The 18,312-nt window shown below is 47.4% G+C and overlaps 1 protein-coding gene across 1 annotated transcript in view; it reads right to left on the bottom strand.

Annotated features, from left to right (window-relative positions):
* ACRBP (acrosin binding protein) overlaps positions 1 to 18,312 on the bottom strand; it is a 63,957-nt gene that overhangs the window by 30,596 nt on the left and 15,049 nt on the right. The window contains exon 2 of the mRNA XM_034766619.1: positions 9,778 to 9,872. Within this exon, the coding sequence (XP_034622510.1) occupies positions 9,778 to 9,872 (95 nt within the window). The remainder of the gene's footprint in view (positions 1 to 9,777; positions 9,873 to 18,312) is intronic.

Raw genomic sequence — 18,312 nt, 5'->3', positions numbered from 1 at the left:
GACAGTGAAGAAAATTGGCAGCATGTGACCTCCAGAAGAAGAAAGAGGAGCATCCATGTACCAGCAATGCAGATATAGGTGAGCAACTGTTTTCATGTTCTCTCCACAGGTACTAATGCGGAGAGTGGACTAGATGATACATCTGAGGGAAGGGAGCAGAAGGAAACTCCACCGATTGGAAGGCATGAGATGCACTGTCCTAGGGATGGGGGTTCCACAACCACCACTTCCAAGAGAAGGAGATGGGTGGTGGTGGTCGGGAACTCCCTCCTAAAGGGGACTGAGTGATCTATCTGCCGTCCCAACCAGGAAAACTGAGAAGTGTGCTGCTTGCCAGGAGCTAGAATTCACGATGTGATGGAGAGACTGCCGAGACTCATCAAAGCACTCGGATTGCTACCCCCTTCCTGCTTCTCCATGTGTGCACCAATGATACTGCCAAGAATGACCTTGAGCAGATCACTGCAGACTACATGGCTTTGGGAAGAACGATAAAGAAGTTTGAGGCGCAAGTGGTGTTCTCATCCATCCTCTCTGTGGAAGGAAAAGGCCCGGGTAGAGACCATCGAATTGTGGAAGTCAACAAATGGCTATGCAGGTGGTGTCGGAGAGAAGGTTTTGGATTCTTTGACCATGGGATGATGTTCCAAGAAGAAGGATTGCTAGGCAGAGACGAGCTCCACCTAACGAAGAGAGGGAAGAGCATCTTCACAAGCAGGCTGGCTAACCTAGTGAGGAGGGCTTTAAACTAGGTTCACTGAGGGAAGGAGACCAAAGCCCTGAGGTAAGTGGGGAAGTGGAATACCAAGAGGAGGCATGAGAGCGCAAGAGGAAAGGACTCCTGTCTCATACTGAGAAAGCAGGACGATAAGCGAGTTATTTTAAGTGCCTATACACAAATGCAAAAAGCCTGGGAAACAAGTAGGAAGAACTGAAAGTCCTGGCACAGTCAAGTAATTATGATGTGATTGGAATAACAGAGACTTGGTGGGATAACTCACATGACTGGAGTACTATCATGGATGGATATAAACTGTTCAGGAAGGACAGGCAGGGCAGAAAAGGTGGGGGAGTTGCATTGTATGTAAGAGAGCAGTATGACTGCTCAGAGCTCCAGTATGAAACTGCAGAAAAACCTGAGAGTCTCTGGATTAAGTTTAGAAGTGTGAGCAACAAGGGTGATGTTGTGGTGGGAGTCTGCTATAGGCCACCAGATCAGGGGGATGAGGTGGACGAGGCTTTCTTCCAGCAACTAACAGAAGTTACTAGATCATGGGCCCTCATTCTCATGGGAGACTTCAATCACCCTGATATCTGCTGGGAGAGCAATACAGTGGTGCACAGACAATCCAGGAAGTTTTTGGAAAGTCTAGGGGGACAATTTCCTGGTGCAAGTGCTGGAGGAACCAACTAGGGGCAGAGCTTTTCTTGACCTGCTGCTCACAAACAGGGAAGAATTAGTAGGGGAAGCAAAAGTGGATGGGAACCTGGGAGGCAGTGACCATGAGATGATTGAGTTCAGGATCCTGACAAAAGGAAGAAAGGAGAGCAGCAGAATATGGACCCTGGACTTCAGAAAAGCAGACTTTGACTCCCTCAGGGAACAGATGGGCAGGATCCCCTGGGAGAATAACATGAACCGCAAAGGGGTCCAGGAGAGCTGGCTGTACTTTAAAGAATCCTTATTGAGGTTGCAGGAACAAACTATACCAATGTGTAGAAAGAATAGTAAATATGGCAGGCGACCACCTTGGCTTAACAATGAAATCCTTGCTGATCTTAAACACAAAAAAGAAGCTTACAAGAAGTGGAAGCTTGGACAAATGACCAGGGAGGAGTAAAAAAATATTGCTCAGGCATGCAGGAGTGAAATCTGGAAAGCCAAATCACAATTGGAGTTGCAGCTAGCAAGAGATGTTAAGAAGGTTTTCTACAGCTATGTTAGCAACAAGAAGAAGGTCAGGGAAAGTGTGGGCCCCTTACTGAATGAGGGAGGCAACCTAGTGACAGAGGATGTGGAAAAAGCTAATGTACTCAATGCTTTTTTTGCCTCTGTCTTCACAAACAAGGTCAGCTCCCAGACTACTGCACTGGGCAGCACAGTATGGAGAGGAGGTGACCAGCCCTCTGTGGAGAAAGAAGTGGTTCGGGACTATTTAGAAAAGCTGGACGAGCACAAGTCCATGGGGCTGGGTGCACTGCATCCGAGGGTTCTAAAGGAGTTGGCGGATGTGATTGCAGAGCCATTGGCCATTATCTTTGAAAACTCATGGCGACCGGGGGAGGTCCTGGATGACTGGAAAAAGGCTGATGTAGTTCCCATCTTTAAAAAAGGGAAAAAGGAGGATCTGGGGAACTACAGGCCAGTCAGCCTCACCTCAGTCCCTGGGAAAGACATGGAGCAGGTCCTCAAAGAATCAATTTTGAAGCACTTCAAGTAGAGGAAAGTGAACAGGAACAGTCAGCATGGATTCACCAAGGGCAAGTCATGCCTGACTAACCTAATTGCCTTCTACGATGAGATAACTGGGTCTGTGGATGAGGGGAAAGCAGTGGACGTGTTATTCCTTGACTTTAGCAAACTTTTGATACGGTCTCCCACAGTATTCTTGCCAGCAAGTTAAAGAACTATGGGCTGGATGAATGGATTATAAGGTGGCTAGAAAGCTGGATAGATCATCTGGTTCAAAGGGTAACGATCAATGGCTCCATGTCTAGTCGTCAGCCGGTATCAAGAGGAGTGCCCTAAGGGTTGGTCCTGGGGTCAGTTTTGTTCAATATCTTCATTAACGATCTGGAGTGTGGTGTGGATTGCACCCTCAGCAAGTTTGCAGATGACACTAAACTGGGAGGAGTGGTAGATACGCTGGAGGATAGGGATAGGATACAGAGGGACCTAGACAAATTGGAGGATTGGGCCAAAAGAAATCTGATGAGATTCAACAAGGACAAGTGCAGAGTCCTGCATTTAGGATGAAAGAATCCCATGCACTGCTACAGACTAGGGACCGAGTGGCTAGGCAGCAGTTCTGCAGAAAAGGACCCAGAGGTTACAGTGGACGAGAAGCTGGATATGAGTCAACAGTGTGCCCTTGTTGCCAAGAAGGCTAATGGCATTTTGGGCTGTATAAGTAGGAGCATTGCCAGCAGATTGAGAGACGTGATCATTCCCCTCTATTCCACATTGGTGAGGCCTCATCTGGAGTACTGTGTCCAGTTTTGGCTCCACACTACAAGAATGATGTGGAAAAATTGAAAAGAGTCCAGCGGAGGGCAACAAAAATGATTAGGGGGCTGGAGCACATGATTTATGAGGAGAGGCTGAGGGAACTGGGATTATTTAGTCTGCAGAAGAGAAGAATGAGGGGGAATTTCATAGCTGCTTTCAATTACCTGAAAGGGGGTTCCAAAGAGGATAGATCTAGAGTAATGTTCCCTCTAATTTTTGACAGGCCATGTGTGCAAAAAAATTCTTCCGTGCAAATTTTTAAAGCAGAGTTCAAATTTGTGCGCCATGAGGCAAATGCACCCAAGCGAGTAAAATGCTTATACATTTAAAAAGTTTTAATTTGCAATTTGTGATAATAGTTTTACACCATGTTATTTTATAAATGTCATTTTTAATTACTTAGAAAAGGGAAATTTAACCATTCTTCATGAAGCAGAAGTTAGTTTTACGCTTTATGATCTTTTTTATAGACAATCACGAGCATGTATCAAGCATATATTAATCATGATCATTATCAGTCCATAGGCTTCTGCCCGTTGGTGTCCACTTTCAGCTTGCAGATGATACTAAACAGCTAAAGATAGTTAAGTCCAAAGCAGACTGTGAAGAACTTCAAAAAGATCTCACAAAACTAAGTGATTGGGCAACAAAATGGCAAATGAAATTTAATGTGGGTAAATGTAAAGTAATGCACATTGGAAAAAATAACCCCAACTATACATACAATATGATGGGTGCTAATTTAGCTACAACAAGTCAGGAAAAAGATCTTGGAGTCATCGTGGATAGTTCTCTGAAAATGTCCATGCAGTGTGCAGAGGTGGTCAAAAAAGCAAACAGGATGTTAGGAATCATTAAAAAGGGGATAGAGAATAAGACTGAAAATATATTATTGCCCTTATATAAATCTATGGTACGCCCTCATCTCGAATACTGCGTACAGATGTGGTCTCCTCATCTCAAAAAATATATACTGGCACTAGAAAAGGGCAACTAAAATGATTAAGGGTTTGGAATGGGTCCCATATGAGGAGAGATTAAAGAGGCTAGGACTCTTCAGCTTGGAAAAGAGGAGACTAAGGGGGGATATGATAGAGGTATATAAAATCATGAGTGATGTGGAGAAAGTGGATAAGGAAAAGCTATTTACTTATTCCCATAATACAAGAACTAGGGGTCATCAAATGAAATTAATAGGCAGCAGGTTTAAAACAAATAAAAGGAAGTTCTTCTTCATGCAGCGCACAGTCAACTTGTGGAACTCGTTACCTGAGAAGGTTGTGAAGGCTAGAACTATAACAGAGTTTAAAAGAGAACTGGATAAATTCGTGGTGGTGAAGTCCATTAATGGCTATTAGCCAGGACGGGTAAGGAATGGTGTCCCTAGCCTCTGTCTGTCAGAGGATGGAGATGGATGGTAGGAGAGAGATCACTTGATCATTGCCTGTTAGGTTCACTCCCTCTGGGGCATCTGGCATTGGCCACTGTCGGTAGACAGGATACTGGGCTAGATGGACCTTTGGTCTGACCCGGTACGGCCTTTCTTATGTTCTTATGTTCTTATCCTGAAACTATTCATTCTGGTGTGCAAATATCACCATATCCGGGAAACTTAAAACCAATTGGCTTTTGATTCTTTCGGCTACTGCAAACTTGAAGTCATTGTATTGACTGACTATAACAATCTCTTCAGCAAGAAAGTCTTTGTATTTTGAACATAGGGATTTGACCTGATGAATCCCAAAATTGAAGTCACACTTAACTAGGGTTACCATATTTAACAAGCAAAAAAGAGGACGGGAGGAGCCCCACCCTAGCCCCTGCCCCTCCCACTTCCCGCCCCCCTCAGAACCCCCAACCCTCCCCCCGTTCCTTGTCCCCTGACTGCCCCCTCCTGGGACCCTTGCCCCTAACTGCCCCCCAGGACTCCACCTCCTACCTAAGCCTCCCTGCCTCTTGTCCCCTGACTGCCCCCTCCTGAGACCCTCCCCCCATCCTAACTGGCCCCCTAGGACCCTACCCCCTACCTGTACCCTGATTGCCCCAACCCTTATCCACACCCCCACCCCCAGACAGACCCCTGGGACTCCCACGCGCCATCCAACCACTCCCCACCCCTTGACAGCCCCCCCCAGAACTCCCGACCCATCTAAACCCCTCTGCTCCCTGTTCCATTGACTGCTCCGATCCCTCTCCCCCCCCCCGCCCCCTGACAGCCCCCCCCAGAACTCCCAAACACCGCCCCCGCTCCTTGTCCCCTGACTGCCCCCTCCTGGGACCCCTGCTCCTAACTGCCCTCCAGAACCCCACCCCCTACCTAAGCCTCCCTGCCTCTTGTCCCCTAACTGCCCCCAGGACCCTACCCCCTACCTGTATCCTGACTGCCCAAAACCTTCTCCACCCCTCCCAAAAAGCCCCCCCCCGAACTCCCGACCCCCCCATCTCTTGACTGCCCCCTCCAAATCTCCCTGCCCCTTCTCCTGCCCCCTGGCCTCCTTACCCCGCCGCTCAGAACATGGTGTTGGACTCTGTGCGGAGCCGGACACGTGGCTGCGCTCCCCAGCACAACACACAACCCAGTCCCACCCCACCCAGTGCTGCCGGAGCAGGGCGCTGGGTAGCAGGGGAGGAGGAGCTGCCGAGGCCTGATGCAAACGGCCCGGCAGGCCGGCCAGCTCAGAATGCGGGGGGAGGGCGGGGGGGAGGAGCTCTACAGCTGCTCCGGAGTCCAGCCCGGCAAGCTGTGGGAGAAGGGCTCTGGCTGCCAGAGCCCCATGCGAGCAGCTGAATTTCCTGCAGCCCTCCCAGCCGCGCCTCGCTCTGCATGGGGGGGAAATCCCGGACATTTTTAGTGATTTACAAATTCCCCCCCCCCGGACGCTATTTTTAACACAAAAAGGAGGACATGTCCGGGTAAATCTGGACGAATGGTAACCTTAACTTAACTATTGCTGCACAATCAAAAGCGGACCACTCGTGGACTTCATCCTCTGGAAACATGTCTGCCAAATGTGCACACAAGAGGTTTATGAAAATTATGATGAAACTGGTATCAATTTCATTATTTTCTCACTCCATAAGACTGACTCTCCAAGGTACTGTTTTCTGATCTTGTTCAGTTTACCTCGGGCAAGATGAAATGGTTCAAGAGGTGTAAGGCCCCGTTTCTGGAGCAGCATGGATAGTGAAGCCAGCTCCGACAAAACATCATTCAAAACTTCTAATGTTATTCGGTATTCCATGTATTCAGCTTTTTGTGGCAGTATTTAGAAACTGGATCAGTATCTTTGTCTTGCTCAAAATATTCCAGAAGAGGATTATAGTTGCGAATAATTGCTTGAAGTGCAAAGTGCCTAGATAACCAGCGCACTTCATTGAGTGGCCTGAAAGCCACTGACTCACATTCAGAAGCATCCACTATTTCCTGAAATTTGCATTTTCTCCTGGATGACTGACTGAGAACTGACAGTTCTCGTTAAGGTTTCGATGTGTCTTATCAGCTTGACCTCTTTCCATGCATCGGAAATCCCCAAGTCTTCCCGGTGTGCAATGCAATGTTGCGGGACTAAGTGTGGAATATCACATTTCAGCTGAGCCACCACGCCATTGAGTTTGCCCAACATCACGGAGGCACCATCAGATGTGAACATCACCATTTTCATTAGATCAAGTTGGTGTTTTTTATAAAACTCTTTGATTGCAGACACTATTGAAACAGCATTACATTCTTGCAATAGTAATAGTCCACCAAACAAAGTTTTATAGTCTGCAGAATTTATTGATCTATATTTAAAGTAGAGTATCAAGTATCTGTTAATAGATATATCAGTGCTTTCATCAACAGCTAGAGTATGAAACATTGCTGATGCTATTTCATGCATGAGGTTATTTTGGACAGTACTGTTGATAATTTCAAGAAATTCAAAAGCATAATTTTTACTTCTCCAGCTCGCTGGTATGCACACATACTTTTCCATATAGTCATTAATACCCTGAACAGAAAGCATTGAACGGTTCATTTTAATAGCCAACAACACACTGTCAGTAAGTACTTTGATTTGTTCTGGGTTTGAGTGCTTGCATTCAAGATTAATTTGCCTCCTCTGCTTTTCAGCTGGACTTTCAAGAATCATGCTAAGTAATCTGCTCCGTAAGGAAGGGTTTTTGTTTCTAAGTCTTGTTACACCATCTATATAAGACTTACTTGACAGATGACGCTTTAAGAAATCCAACTTCCATACATCATTCCACATTCTTCCTGTTGAAAATTCTCCCGAAGCTCTGGCATCTCACAAACCAATATACACAAACCACTCCGTTGTCCTCATCATATGTGAATATTTCATGAAGTTTAACAAGCATTACACTATGTGTCTTCGGTGTAACCGTCTCTATAGTCTCATCCAGACATCCAGATTTAAATGAAGTCACTGTTCTTTTACACTTTAGACCTCTAGACAGTGACATTTTGGGATTGATTTTTTATTAGATTGGTTTATTTAAAATTAATACTTTTATTATATGGCTACTATTTCAATGCCCTTAACAGCGTGACTCAACAAAAGGGCAAACGGGAGATCATTCAGATCAGGATACCAGAAGTTTGTGCATAGCAAAAAAATGCGGCAAAAAAATGCGGGAAAATGGTAAAACATCACAAATAAATGTATGCACTCCAATGCCTTTGAAAGATTTCAATCACGAAAACAACACTTACCTTTGTTCATTTCTGGGAAATCTTTACAGTTCCTTAGCAACTACGGCCAGGCATTTTGACTTATTCGCATGTACTTGAGTTTGTACATAGCCAAATGAAGAGACTACAAGGAGATGTGTGGGTCCCGATGTGATCAACGTTCCAGGTTCGAAATGCTGGCAGGGAGGTAACGAACAATTCATTGCCCTCCTTTCCCTTTCCCTCCCTTGCCAGCTAGTAGAATCTGGCTGTGTTGATAGATGGCGGGCGAACAATGTCAAAAGGCTCTGATGTAGTATTTCATTTTTTGTGTGCGCGGTGTTTCGCTGTGTGCACACGGTTTAGGATCTGTGTGCACATGCACACGTACACAGCTTAGAGGGAACAATGATTTAGACTGTTCTCAGTGGTGGCAGATGACAGAACAAGGAGTAATGGTCTCAAGTTGCAGGGGGGGAGGCTTAGGTTAGATATTAGGAAAATCTTTTTCACTAGGAGAGTGGTGAAGCACTGGAATGGGTTACCTAAGGAGGTGGTGAACTCTCCTTCCTTAGAGGTTTTTATGGCCTGGCTTGACAAAGCCCTGGCTGGGATGATTTAGTTGGGGATTGGTCCTGCTTTGAGCAGGGGGTTGGACTAGATGACCTCCTGAGGTCCCTTCCAACCCTGATATTCTATGATTCTATGATATTCTCTACTGCAATAATCCCCCTGTGACACATGGCTAGAAAGGGTTAAACATCCTGCAAAATAAATAACCCACAGAGGACATGTGGGAGATAATGTTTGTGTTTTTGTGTATTTACATATGTAGTAGGAGGGACAACATAATCAACAGTCCCTGTCTATGCTGTATTCTGATAGTTCAGAGGTCAAAAGAACAGTAAACATGGGATCTCTCTGTATTCATCTCTCTTTGAAATGTACTGAGAATGGTGGAGGAACAAGCAAATGGCCTTATGTTAATTCGTATAGCTAAGTACCGGTGATGGACCTCCTTCAAAGTCATCCTAATTACCTTTTGTTCCCCGAGGAAATCCCAACTTGTCAAAGAGGACATGAAATTGTATAAAAGATCCTTGGGTCTTGATTCTGTCATCGCAGATCTGCTTAGACTTCAACAGGGGAAGTCTGAGTCGCAAGACTGAGATCCCAGTTATGCTGGTACGCCCTGGATATGATATTTGGACCTATGAACTGAATTCTAAAGGAACTCTTTGAACTACAAAGCTCACCATCTCTGCTCTGAATCTAAACCTCAATGAATTGAACTCATGTCTGTATGTATATTCATCTTTTAACCATACTCTCTCTTTTGTTTTTTAATAAATTTCAGATTAGTTAATAAGAATTGGCTGTAGGGTGTATTTGGGTAAGATCTGAAACATTCATTAACCTGGGAGGTAATGTGTCCAGTCCTTTGGGATTGGTAGAACCTTTTCTTTTATATGATGAGAAATCAGAAATCATCATATTTGACGTGAGTACCTGGATGGAGGCCTGAGGCTGGATCACTTTAAGAGAACTGTGTTGTTTGGACTTCTGAGTAACCAGTAAGGTAATAAAGTAGGTGTTTTATGCTGGCTTGGTAAATCTAAGTATTGGAATATCCACCAGCTTTTTGGGGTTTGGCTGCCCCATTTTTTGTAGTTTGCCCTAATTTAGTAACCATAGCTGGCCCCCACTAGGACCCCGGTCATACTCCCAAATCCTCACCCCTCCACAGCAATAATCCCCCAAACCCCATACCTTTCACTGCAATAATCCCCTCAAAACCCTCTGCTCCACTGTGATAATCCCCCCCCACCAAAAGCCATCGCTGCCACTGTTCTAATCCCCCCCCCCCCCTCACCTTGGTGTAGTACTTGCGGTTGGAGCAGCGATAATGTGCAAACTGGCAGAAGGTTTGAAACCACAAGGCATCTGGGAGGTCAGAACAGATAGGACCTAGAAACAGAGTGAGATGCGGTGTCAATACTAACAGGGAATTCACTCCCCTGCCCACAGGTGTATGAACCAGATCATAGAATCGCAGAATATCAGGGTTGGAAGGGACCTCAGGGGGTCATCTAGTCCAACCCCCTGCTCAAAGCAGGACCAATCCTCACCTAAATCATCCCAGCCAGGACTTTGTCAAGCCTGACCTTAAAAACCTCTAAGGAAGGAGATTCCACCACCTTCCTAGGTAACCTATTCCAGTGTTTCACCACCCTCCTAGTGAAAAAGTTTTTTCCTAATATCCAACCTAAACCTTCCCCACTGCAACTTGAGACCACAACTCCTTGTTCTGTCATCTGCTACCACTGAGAACAGTCTAGATCCATCCTCTTTGGAACCCCCTTTCAGGTAGTTGAAAACAGCTATCAAATCCCCCTCATCCTTCTCTTCTGCAGACTAAACAATCCCAGTTCCCTCAGTCTCTCCTCATAAATCATGTGCACCGGCCCCCTAAATATTTTGTTGCCCTCCGCTGGACTCTTTCCAATTTTTCCATATCCTTCTTGTAGTGTGGGGCCCAAAACTGCACAGAGTACTCCAGATGAGGCCTCACCAATATTGAATAGAGGGGAATGATCATGTCTCTCGATCTGCTGGCAATGCCCCTACTTACACAGATTAAGGCAAGGGCACCTGTTTGTTGGATGTGGAAGAAAATGCTGAATGTGTGCATGGGGACCCAAAGCACCCCTTAGAGCTAAGCTACAGAGCTCTGTGCAGTTAATGCTCAGGCAGTCTCCTGGCTGCTATATACTCTCCCTATGTCAATCTGTGGGAGTGCCTCATTTTATGGCCTAGTTTGACCACCTGCTATGGACCTCTGTGACAGAGTGGGAATTGTTTACTTTCCTCATGGATTGTATTTTCTAAATGGACAACCAATCTAATTCTCAATTACTGAGGGACAATCTCCACTCATAGATATATTTTGCTTTCCACAACCAAATCTCTGTACAACTTTTAATAAGTGATGTACCCAAGTATTCAGATTCTAATATCTAAACTGTATTGTTAAATCTATTCACCTAAATTTGGGTTATTGCTGATTATGTACTCTATGTATCATATGACTTTTAAAAACAAACTTTGTATTTGTGGATAATCTAGGAACTATACCCAGTTGTACAGACACTCTTTTCTCATTCTAAATATTATATAATTTTTTTAACATTAGCTTCGATAAAATTTTTAAATTTGTATGCAGCCTGTGCACGCCTCAATTTCCCTTATGTGCTGCATTGTTACCTAGAGGCGGAGAAAGGACTGCTTGCTCTCAGGGCAGGTGAAGAGACATAGATATGGGTAAAAACAACGAGGAGTCCTTGTGGCACCTTAGAGACTAACAAATTTATTGGGCATCAGCTCTCGTGGGCTAAAACCCACTTCATCAGATGCATGGAGTGAAAAATACAGTAAACAGTATAAATATTACAGCACATTAAAAGATGGGAGTTGCCTTACCAAGTGGGGGGTCAGTGCTAACAAGGCCAATTCAATTAAGGTGGAAGTGGCCTATTCTCAATGGTTGACAAGAAGGGGTGAATATCAAAGGAGGAAAATTACTTTTGTAGTGCTAATGAGGCCAATGCAATCAAGGTGGACTTCGCCCATTTCTAACAGTTGACAAGAAGGTGTGAGTATCAGCAGAGGGGAAAATTACTTTTTGTAGTGACCCATCCACTAGATGTGATATAGATAGATATGGGTGTCACCTAGTTGCCTGGGCCTTGATCCCCATATCAGTGGGGCATCTGAGAAGACAATGCTAAATCCATTCACTAAGATGTTCACACCTAGCAACCAATGACCCAGAGAGATACAGACTTCCCTGCCTCTCAGCAGGGGAGCTGAGCCACATTTTCCCTGGGCTGCGGGGGAGGTGGAAGTTAAGTGTGGGCTGTGGGAAGCAGTCGGGACACACACCTAGGAATCTGATGAAAGGGTCTGATGGAGGGACAAAGCGAGCTTGAACACTGGGGTTCACTACAGCTTGGCTGGGCTCTGGCTATCCTCCCCATCTGGCTCCCATCCACAGGAGCAAGGGATAGGCTGGGTCTCACAGGATCACTGTGGGCATTTCCATATCCCCCATTGGAATCTTCTGGCCTGGAAAAAAATGTCCCAGCATGCAGCTTTCTGTACAGGCCAGTGTTCTGAAAGGGTACGTGAATCAAGCACCTTCCCTGACCATGCCACAATGATGTCAGTGAAATGGCCTCGGTGATCCACCAGTGCGTACAAGACAATGGAGCCCTTTCTATTGATGTACTCCATCGCAAGATGGCCTGGGGCCAAAATGGGGATATGTGTGTCATCTATCGCCCTGCTGCAGTTAGGGAATCTCATTGCGGCAAAGCCATCCACTATTTCCTGCACATTACCAAGTTACAGTCTTTTGTAGCAGGAGGGGATTAATAGCCTTGCACACTTGCATCACCGCAACTCCCATGGTGGACTTTCCAACTCCAAACTGATTCGCAACTGACTGGTAGCAGTTTGGAGTCACCAGCTTCCACACAGCAATCGCCACTCACTTTCCCACAGTGCGGGCAGCTCTCATTCTGGTGTCCTTGTGCCACAGGGTGGGGCGAGCTCCGCACACAGATCCTGGAAGGTGGCTTTGCACATGTCAAGGCTGTCTCCCCACTTTGAACTTTAGGGTACAAATGTAGGGGCCTGCATGAAAACTTCTAAGCTTAACTACCAGCTTAGCTCTGGTCCGCTGCCACCATTTCCCAATTGGATTCCCTCCCTGGGAAGCCTTGAGAAACCTTTTACCAATTCCCTGGTGAATACAGATCCAAACCCCTTGGATCTTAAAACAAGGAGAAATTAACCATTCCCCTCCTTCCTCCCACCAACTCCTGGTGAATCAAGATCCAAACCCCTTGGATCTTAAAACAAGGAAAAATCAATCAGGTTCTTAAAAAGAAGGCTTTTAATTAAAGAAAAAGGTAAAAATCATCTCTGTAAAATCAGTATGGAAATAACCGTACAGGGTAATCAAACTTAAAGAGCTCAGAGGACTCCCCTCTAGTCTTAGGTTCAAAGTACAGCAAACAAAGATAAACACTCTAGTAAAAGGTACATTTACAAGTTGAGAAAACAAAGGAAAACTAACACGCCTTGCCTGGCTATTTACTTACAAGTTTGAAATAGGAGAGACTTGTTTAGAAAGATGTGGAGAACCTGGATTGATGTCTGGTCCCTCTCAGTCCCGAGAGCGAACACACTCCCCAAACAAAGAACACAAACAAAAGCCTTCCACCCCCCCCCCCCAAGATTTGAAAGTATCTTGTCCCCTTATTGGTCCTTTAGGTCAGATGCCAGCCAGGTTACCTGAGCTTCTTAACCCTTTACAGGGAAAAGGATTTTGGAGTCTCTGGCCAGGAGGGATTTTATAGTACTGTACACAGGACAGCTGTTACCCTTCCCTTTATGGTTATGACAGCACATCTGAAAGTTCTGCAGCCACTGCTTGTCATCCCACACCTACATCATGATGCGATCCCACCACTCAGTGCTTGTTTCCCAAGCCCAGTACTGACAGACCACTATGTGCAGCTGCTCCATGAATGACAGCAGTGATCTTGAATTATTTGTTTCCATGGCAGACAGCAGGGCAGGCACCACCGATTCATCCTCTGTTTCGCAGTGTGGATATTGCAGATCAGCCGCATTGTTTTCATAATGCACATCACAGACTGGTCAGCAGTTCAGGATCCATGCTGTCAGGCAGAGATGGCAGGTGCACAGTTTACAAAGACTGTTGAAAATGGCACAAAATGCTATCGGTTCCCAGAGCTCTGAGCAGCAGAGGGTGACGGAGGGTGGCGAGTTGCACAGTGGGATAGCTACCCACAATGCAACGCTCTCTGTTGATGCAAGAGCAACGACTGTGGACACACTCCACCGACACAAGGAGTGTTGTGTGGACATGCAAAACTGATGTAATTAAAGCAGCTTATTATCGTTGATGTAACTTAAGTCAATTTAACTCTGTAGTGTAGACAAGGCCTTAATGGAGCAATGGCTAAGGGCTGCTTCTTAGGGCTTTTGACACAGGGACATTTACTGCCATCATTACACAGCTAGAGAATAAGTGTAACTTAGGGTGACCAGATATCCCGATTTTATAGGGACAGTCCTGATAATTGTGGCTTTTTCTTATATAGGCTCCTATTACTTCCAACCCCCGACGCGATTTTTCACACTTGCTGTCTGGTCACCCTAGTGTAACTCCTTACATGGATACTCATTATTGCAGAAAAAGAGCGACTTTTTTCCAATTTTTCTTGTGGGTCTGGCACCTTCCCCTTCCCTCCCCTCCCAGTCCCTTATACTCTGCACAAATCAGATGGACTGGCACTTCCCCTTCTCCAACCAAACATACAGCATTAATTCTGACCTCTGGAGGATTTGAGTGAATGGGGGTTGGGGGTGGCCTGGGAAACCCAGAAAGAAAACAAAGAAGGAAGAGCCCTGAGTGAGGGGAGGAAGCTGCTTGGAGGACAGCCAGCTGCTTGCAAAAGGGGACTCTTGTAAACTCTCAGCCTGGAGCTGACAGGACAGCTGAGGACACATGAGCAGCATACCACCCTGAGCTCACAGTGCACGCCAGCACCTTGCCAGAGAGCATGGAGAGTGTGGACTGACCTAAAGGGGGAAGGGGATTGCATTGGCACAGAGCAGAGAGTCTGTGTATCTAGCCAGGTGTGGGGGTGGGAAGAGCTGTTTTGCTATATGCTGTGCTCAACTCTGTGTAACCCCTGCTAGCGAGCTTGACTTGGGGCTGCTCCTGGCTTTGCCCGCATTAGATAAAAGTGTTGTTCTATTCTTAAGTGTGGTGCTTGTTAGGGGTTCAATCTAACACACACACACACACTCACTCAACTCCCTGCAGGGCGAGTCAAGTGTTTGTGCCCAGGCGCATGGCTGGGACCTGGGACACCTTCCCCAATCGTGGTAGCCCCCCACCTGATACTCATGTCACTTTGGAAGTGGTATAAACTAAACCAGAAAAGGACAGTCTTGTTCTGGGATAACAATAAACACATCGTGAGTTATACCAATATAATTATCGCTATATAATTATACTGGTAAAATTTCCCATGCAGACAGGCTCTTCATTTGTCAACATTTACAACTAGCAGTTGCAGGAAGAGAATATATAGCTAGATGCTTTGTCAAAATCCTCCTATATGCTTTGGAAAAATACTGTGTGCCTAAAAGAAATATAAAATATGAGAGGTATGTTTTCAGTAACTGTGATCAAAATAAAACTGAAACTAGACCAGTATGCAGCCAGGCTGTCCCACTTACTGTCATGCACATTTGCCTCACTTGCAGGTGAACTTGTTAGAAATCATATAGTTTTGAACACCCAAGAAAAGATCAGAACACATATGCCTCCACAGTCTTGAGTTGGAATTTAATCAGGCTGTTGACATCTGTGGTAGCAGTGAAGAAGTAAAGAAACAGCTACAAAAATTTAAAGCATTAAAAATAATGGAAGACATATCCTATCCCCTAAAACTGGAAGGGACCTTGAAAGGTCATTGAGTCCAGTCCCCTGCCTTCACTAGCAGGACCAAGGACTGATTTTGCCCCAGATCCTTAAGTGGCCACCTCAAGGATTGAACACGCAACCCTGGGTTTAGCAGGCCAATGCTCAAACCACTGAGCTATCCCTCCCCCCATATACCGCATGCAAAACAAAGGCAAACAGACTAAAACAAGAAATAAGACTACAGTCTGCAAAGGAAGACAAGCACAAGCAATGCATGAATTGTGGAAGAAGAAACCTTCAAAAAAGCAAATGTCTGGGATATGTTGCTACATGTGCTTATTGCACGGAAATAAATCATTTTGTAAAAGAATGCAAACAGTGCCATATAATGGATAACAGTCCTATAATTACAGCAAGTGGGAAGTGACAATGACATGCGTCCTCAGATGAGTTTGTCTCCACCACCGCCTGCTTTAGGGCTGTGAAATGCAAACAAAACAAGTTGTTTGCAGAACTAAACTGTCAGGCATCACCCAAGGCACCCAGTTCAGACAAATGTCACATTGAGAGACACTTAAAAAACAGACTGACATACTGGTAGAGCTGGGAGGCTGAAAGAAAGTAACATGACCAGCAGACTGGATAAGTGTAAGCGGGGAAATGGTCCCGCTATTGTGAAGAACTTTCCTGGCTTCTGCACTACCCCAGTGAAATGGACTAGCAAAAGGATCTGAGTCCTCGTTCTCACTTCCTTTACCCAGAGGCCTGTCTGCCCTTGAGGACTTCCCTTGCACTCTCCTGTCTGGCAGAGTCCTCGTAACCAGTGGTGAGCTGGAGCAGTTCCCACGGGTTCGCAAGAACTGGTTGTTAAATTTAGAAGCCAGTGTAGAACTGACTGTTAAAGAGACGGGCGGGTAGGCAAACAACTCCGGTCCATGGGCCACATTTGGCCCGCGGGACCATCCTGTCCCCTGCCTAAGCTCCCAGCTGGGGAGGCCGAGGCTCCCCTGGCCCCTCCCCCGCTTCCCCCTCCCTGCAGAGCCACAGCATGCCGAGCCGCCAGCGCCAACGCTCTGAGCAGCTCAGCTCCTGCAGCTTTGAGCTGTGAGCTCCAGCGGGCCGCGTGGCATGACCTGGCATAATTATACGCTGCCCTGAGCAGCATGGTAAGGGGGCCCGGCCGGGGCTGGGAGGAGGGGGTGAATAAGGCAGAGGCCGGGCAGGGAGCAGTTGGAGGGGGCGGAGGTTCGGGGGTGGGGGCGGTCAAGGGCCAGGGAAGGGGAGGTTGGGTAGGCGTGGGAGTTCCGAGGTCTGTCGGGGTGGTGGTGGATGGGGTCCAAGGGCTATTTAAAGGGCCCAGGGCTCCAGCTGCCTCTGCCGCCCCGGGTCCTTTAAATAGCTGCTGGAGCCCTGCTGCTTCCCCAGGACTCCAGCAGCTATTTAAAGGGCCAGGGCAGTAGAAGCAGGGGAGCCGCGGGCCCTTTAAATAGCCCCCAGAGTCCTGGGGTAGCGGGGGGCTCCAGGGGCTATTTAAAGGGCCCTCGACTCCAGCTGCCTCTGAGCCCCGGCCCTTTAAATAGCTCCCGGAGCCCCGGGCTGCTGCTGCTACCCCAGTGGTGGAGAGAGGAGGAGAAACTTGCGGGTTCTGAGGGCGCAGTAGGGGGCAGGACGTGGGTTAGGGTCAGATGGGTGGGGGGCGGGGAGACAGGCACGTGGGGCTTGTACTCACTGCGCAGTTCCCTACTGGGTCTTTGGTGGCATTTCAGCGGCAGATCCTTCACTTGCGCCGGGTGAAGGACCTGTCGCCGAAATGCTGCCGAAAACCCAGAGCAAGTGGACCCGGTAGGGAACCGGTTCTTAGGATTTTGGGAGCTCACCCCTGCTCATAACCCCAACAAGGCTGGGCCTAGGATTCCTGGGGGACTCGACCCCCAACCTTGCTGTGGTCATTTAGGTCAGGGGCTAAGGTGTCCCCACTCCGGGGTGCTCTCTCTGCACTGGATGCTTTCCTGACCCACTGATCATTACATACGATTTAAAGCAATACAGTTTATTTAATTAATAACTAGTTTAAAAAGGAATAAGGAAAAATGGGAAAGGTTGAAGGAAACACATCACCCCGCTCTGTGGCAGGAAACATCACAGTGTCTCTGGAATGTCAGTCTGTTCCTTGTAGTAGGTCCCAGGCCTCCTTCCCAGGCCCTGGCTGTGCTGCAGGGATACTGCGGGTCGGACCCTTGCTCTGACGGTGGCCACATGCTCTCAGGCTCTAGGTGGCAGGACCCTTCTTCCCAGCGTCGCCCCCGCCCTGTCAGGGTTACGATCCCCCTCCAAGTCTGGCCTGCAGTGCCTCTTGGCTGAGGTGTCTCCCTGTCAGGGCCGGCTCCAGGCACCAGCTTACCAAGCAGGTGCTTGGGGCGGCCACACCAGAGAGGGGCGGCACGTCCAGCTCTTCGGTGGCAATTCGGCAGTGGGTCCCTCACTCCAGCTCAGAGCGAAGGACTTCCTGCCGAAGTGCCGCAGATTGCGATCGCGGCTTTTTTGTTTGTTTGCTTTTTGTTTTGCGGGGGGGGGGGGGGGGGGGCTGCTTGGGGCGGCAAAAACCCTGGAGCCGGCCCTGCTCCCTGTGCTGGGCCCACTGCCCAGGGTCCCCCTCGCTCTCCCAAGCTGCTCACCGCACCCAGCTCCAGACTGCCCCACTCTGCCTCAACATGGCTGCTGCTGCTGCTCTGCCTCCAGCTCCCTGGGCTGCTTCTCTGGCCTCTCTGGCTCCGGTTGCTACAGCTCTGCCCCCAGGACAGGTCTGCTCTCTGGGCTGTGCTCTGGCTTTGGGGCTGCAGCTCTGCTCTCAGCAGCTTAGCCTGAGCCCCTGCTCTCCTT

Source organism: Trachemys scripta, chromosome 1, assembly GCF_013100865.1.
Source record: "Trachemys scripta elegans isolate TJP31775 chromosome 1, CAS_Tse_1.0, whole genome shotgun sequence".
NCBI classification, from domain to species: domain Eukaryota; kingdom Metazoa; phylum Chordata; order Testudines; family Emydidae; genus Trachemys; species Trachemys scripta.
This window is presented reverse-complemented; position numbering and strand designations above follow the sequence as displayed.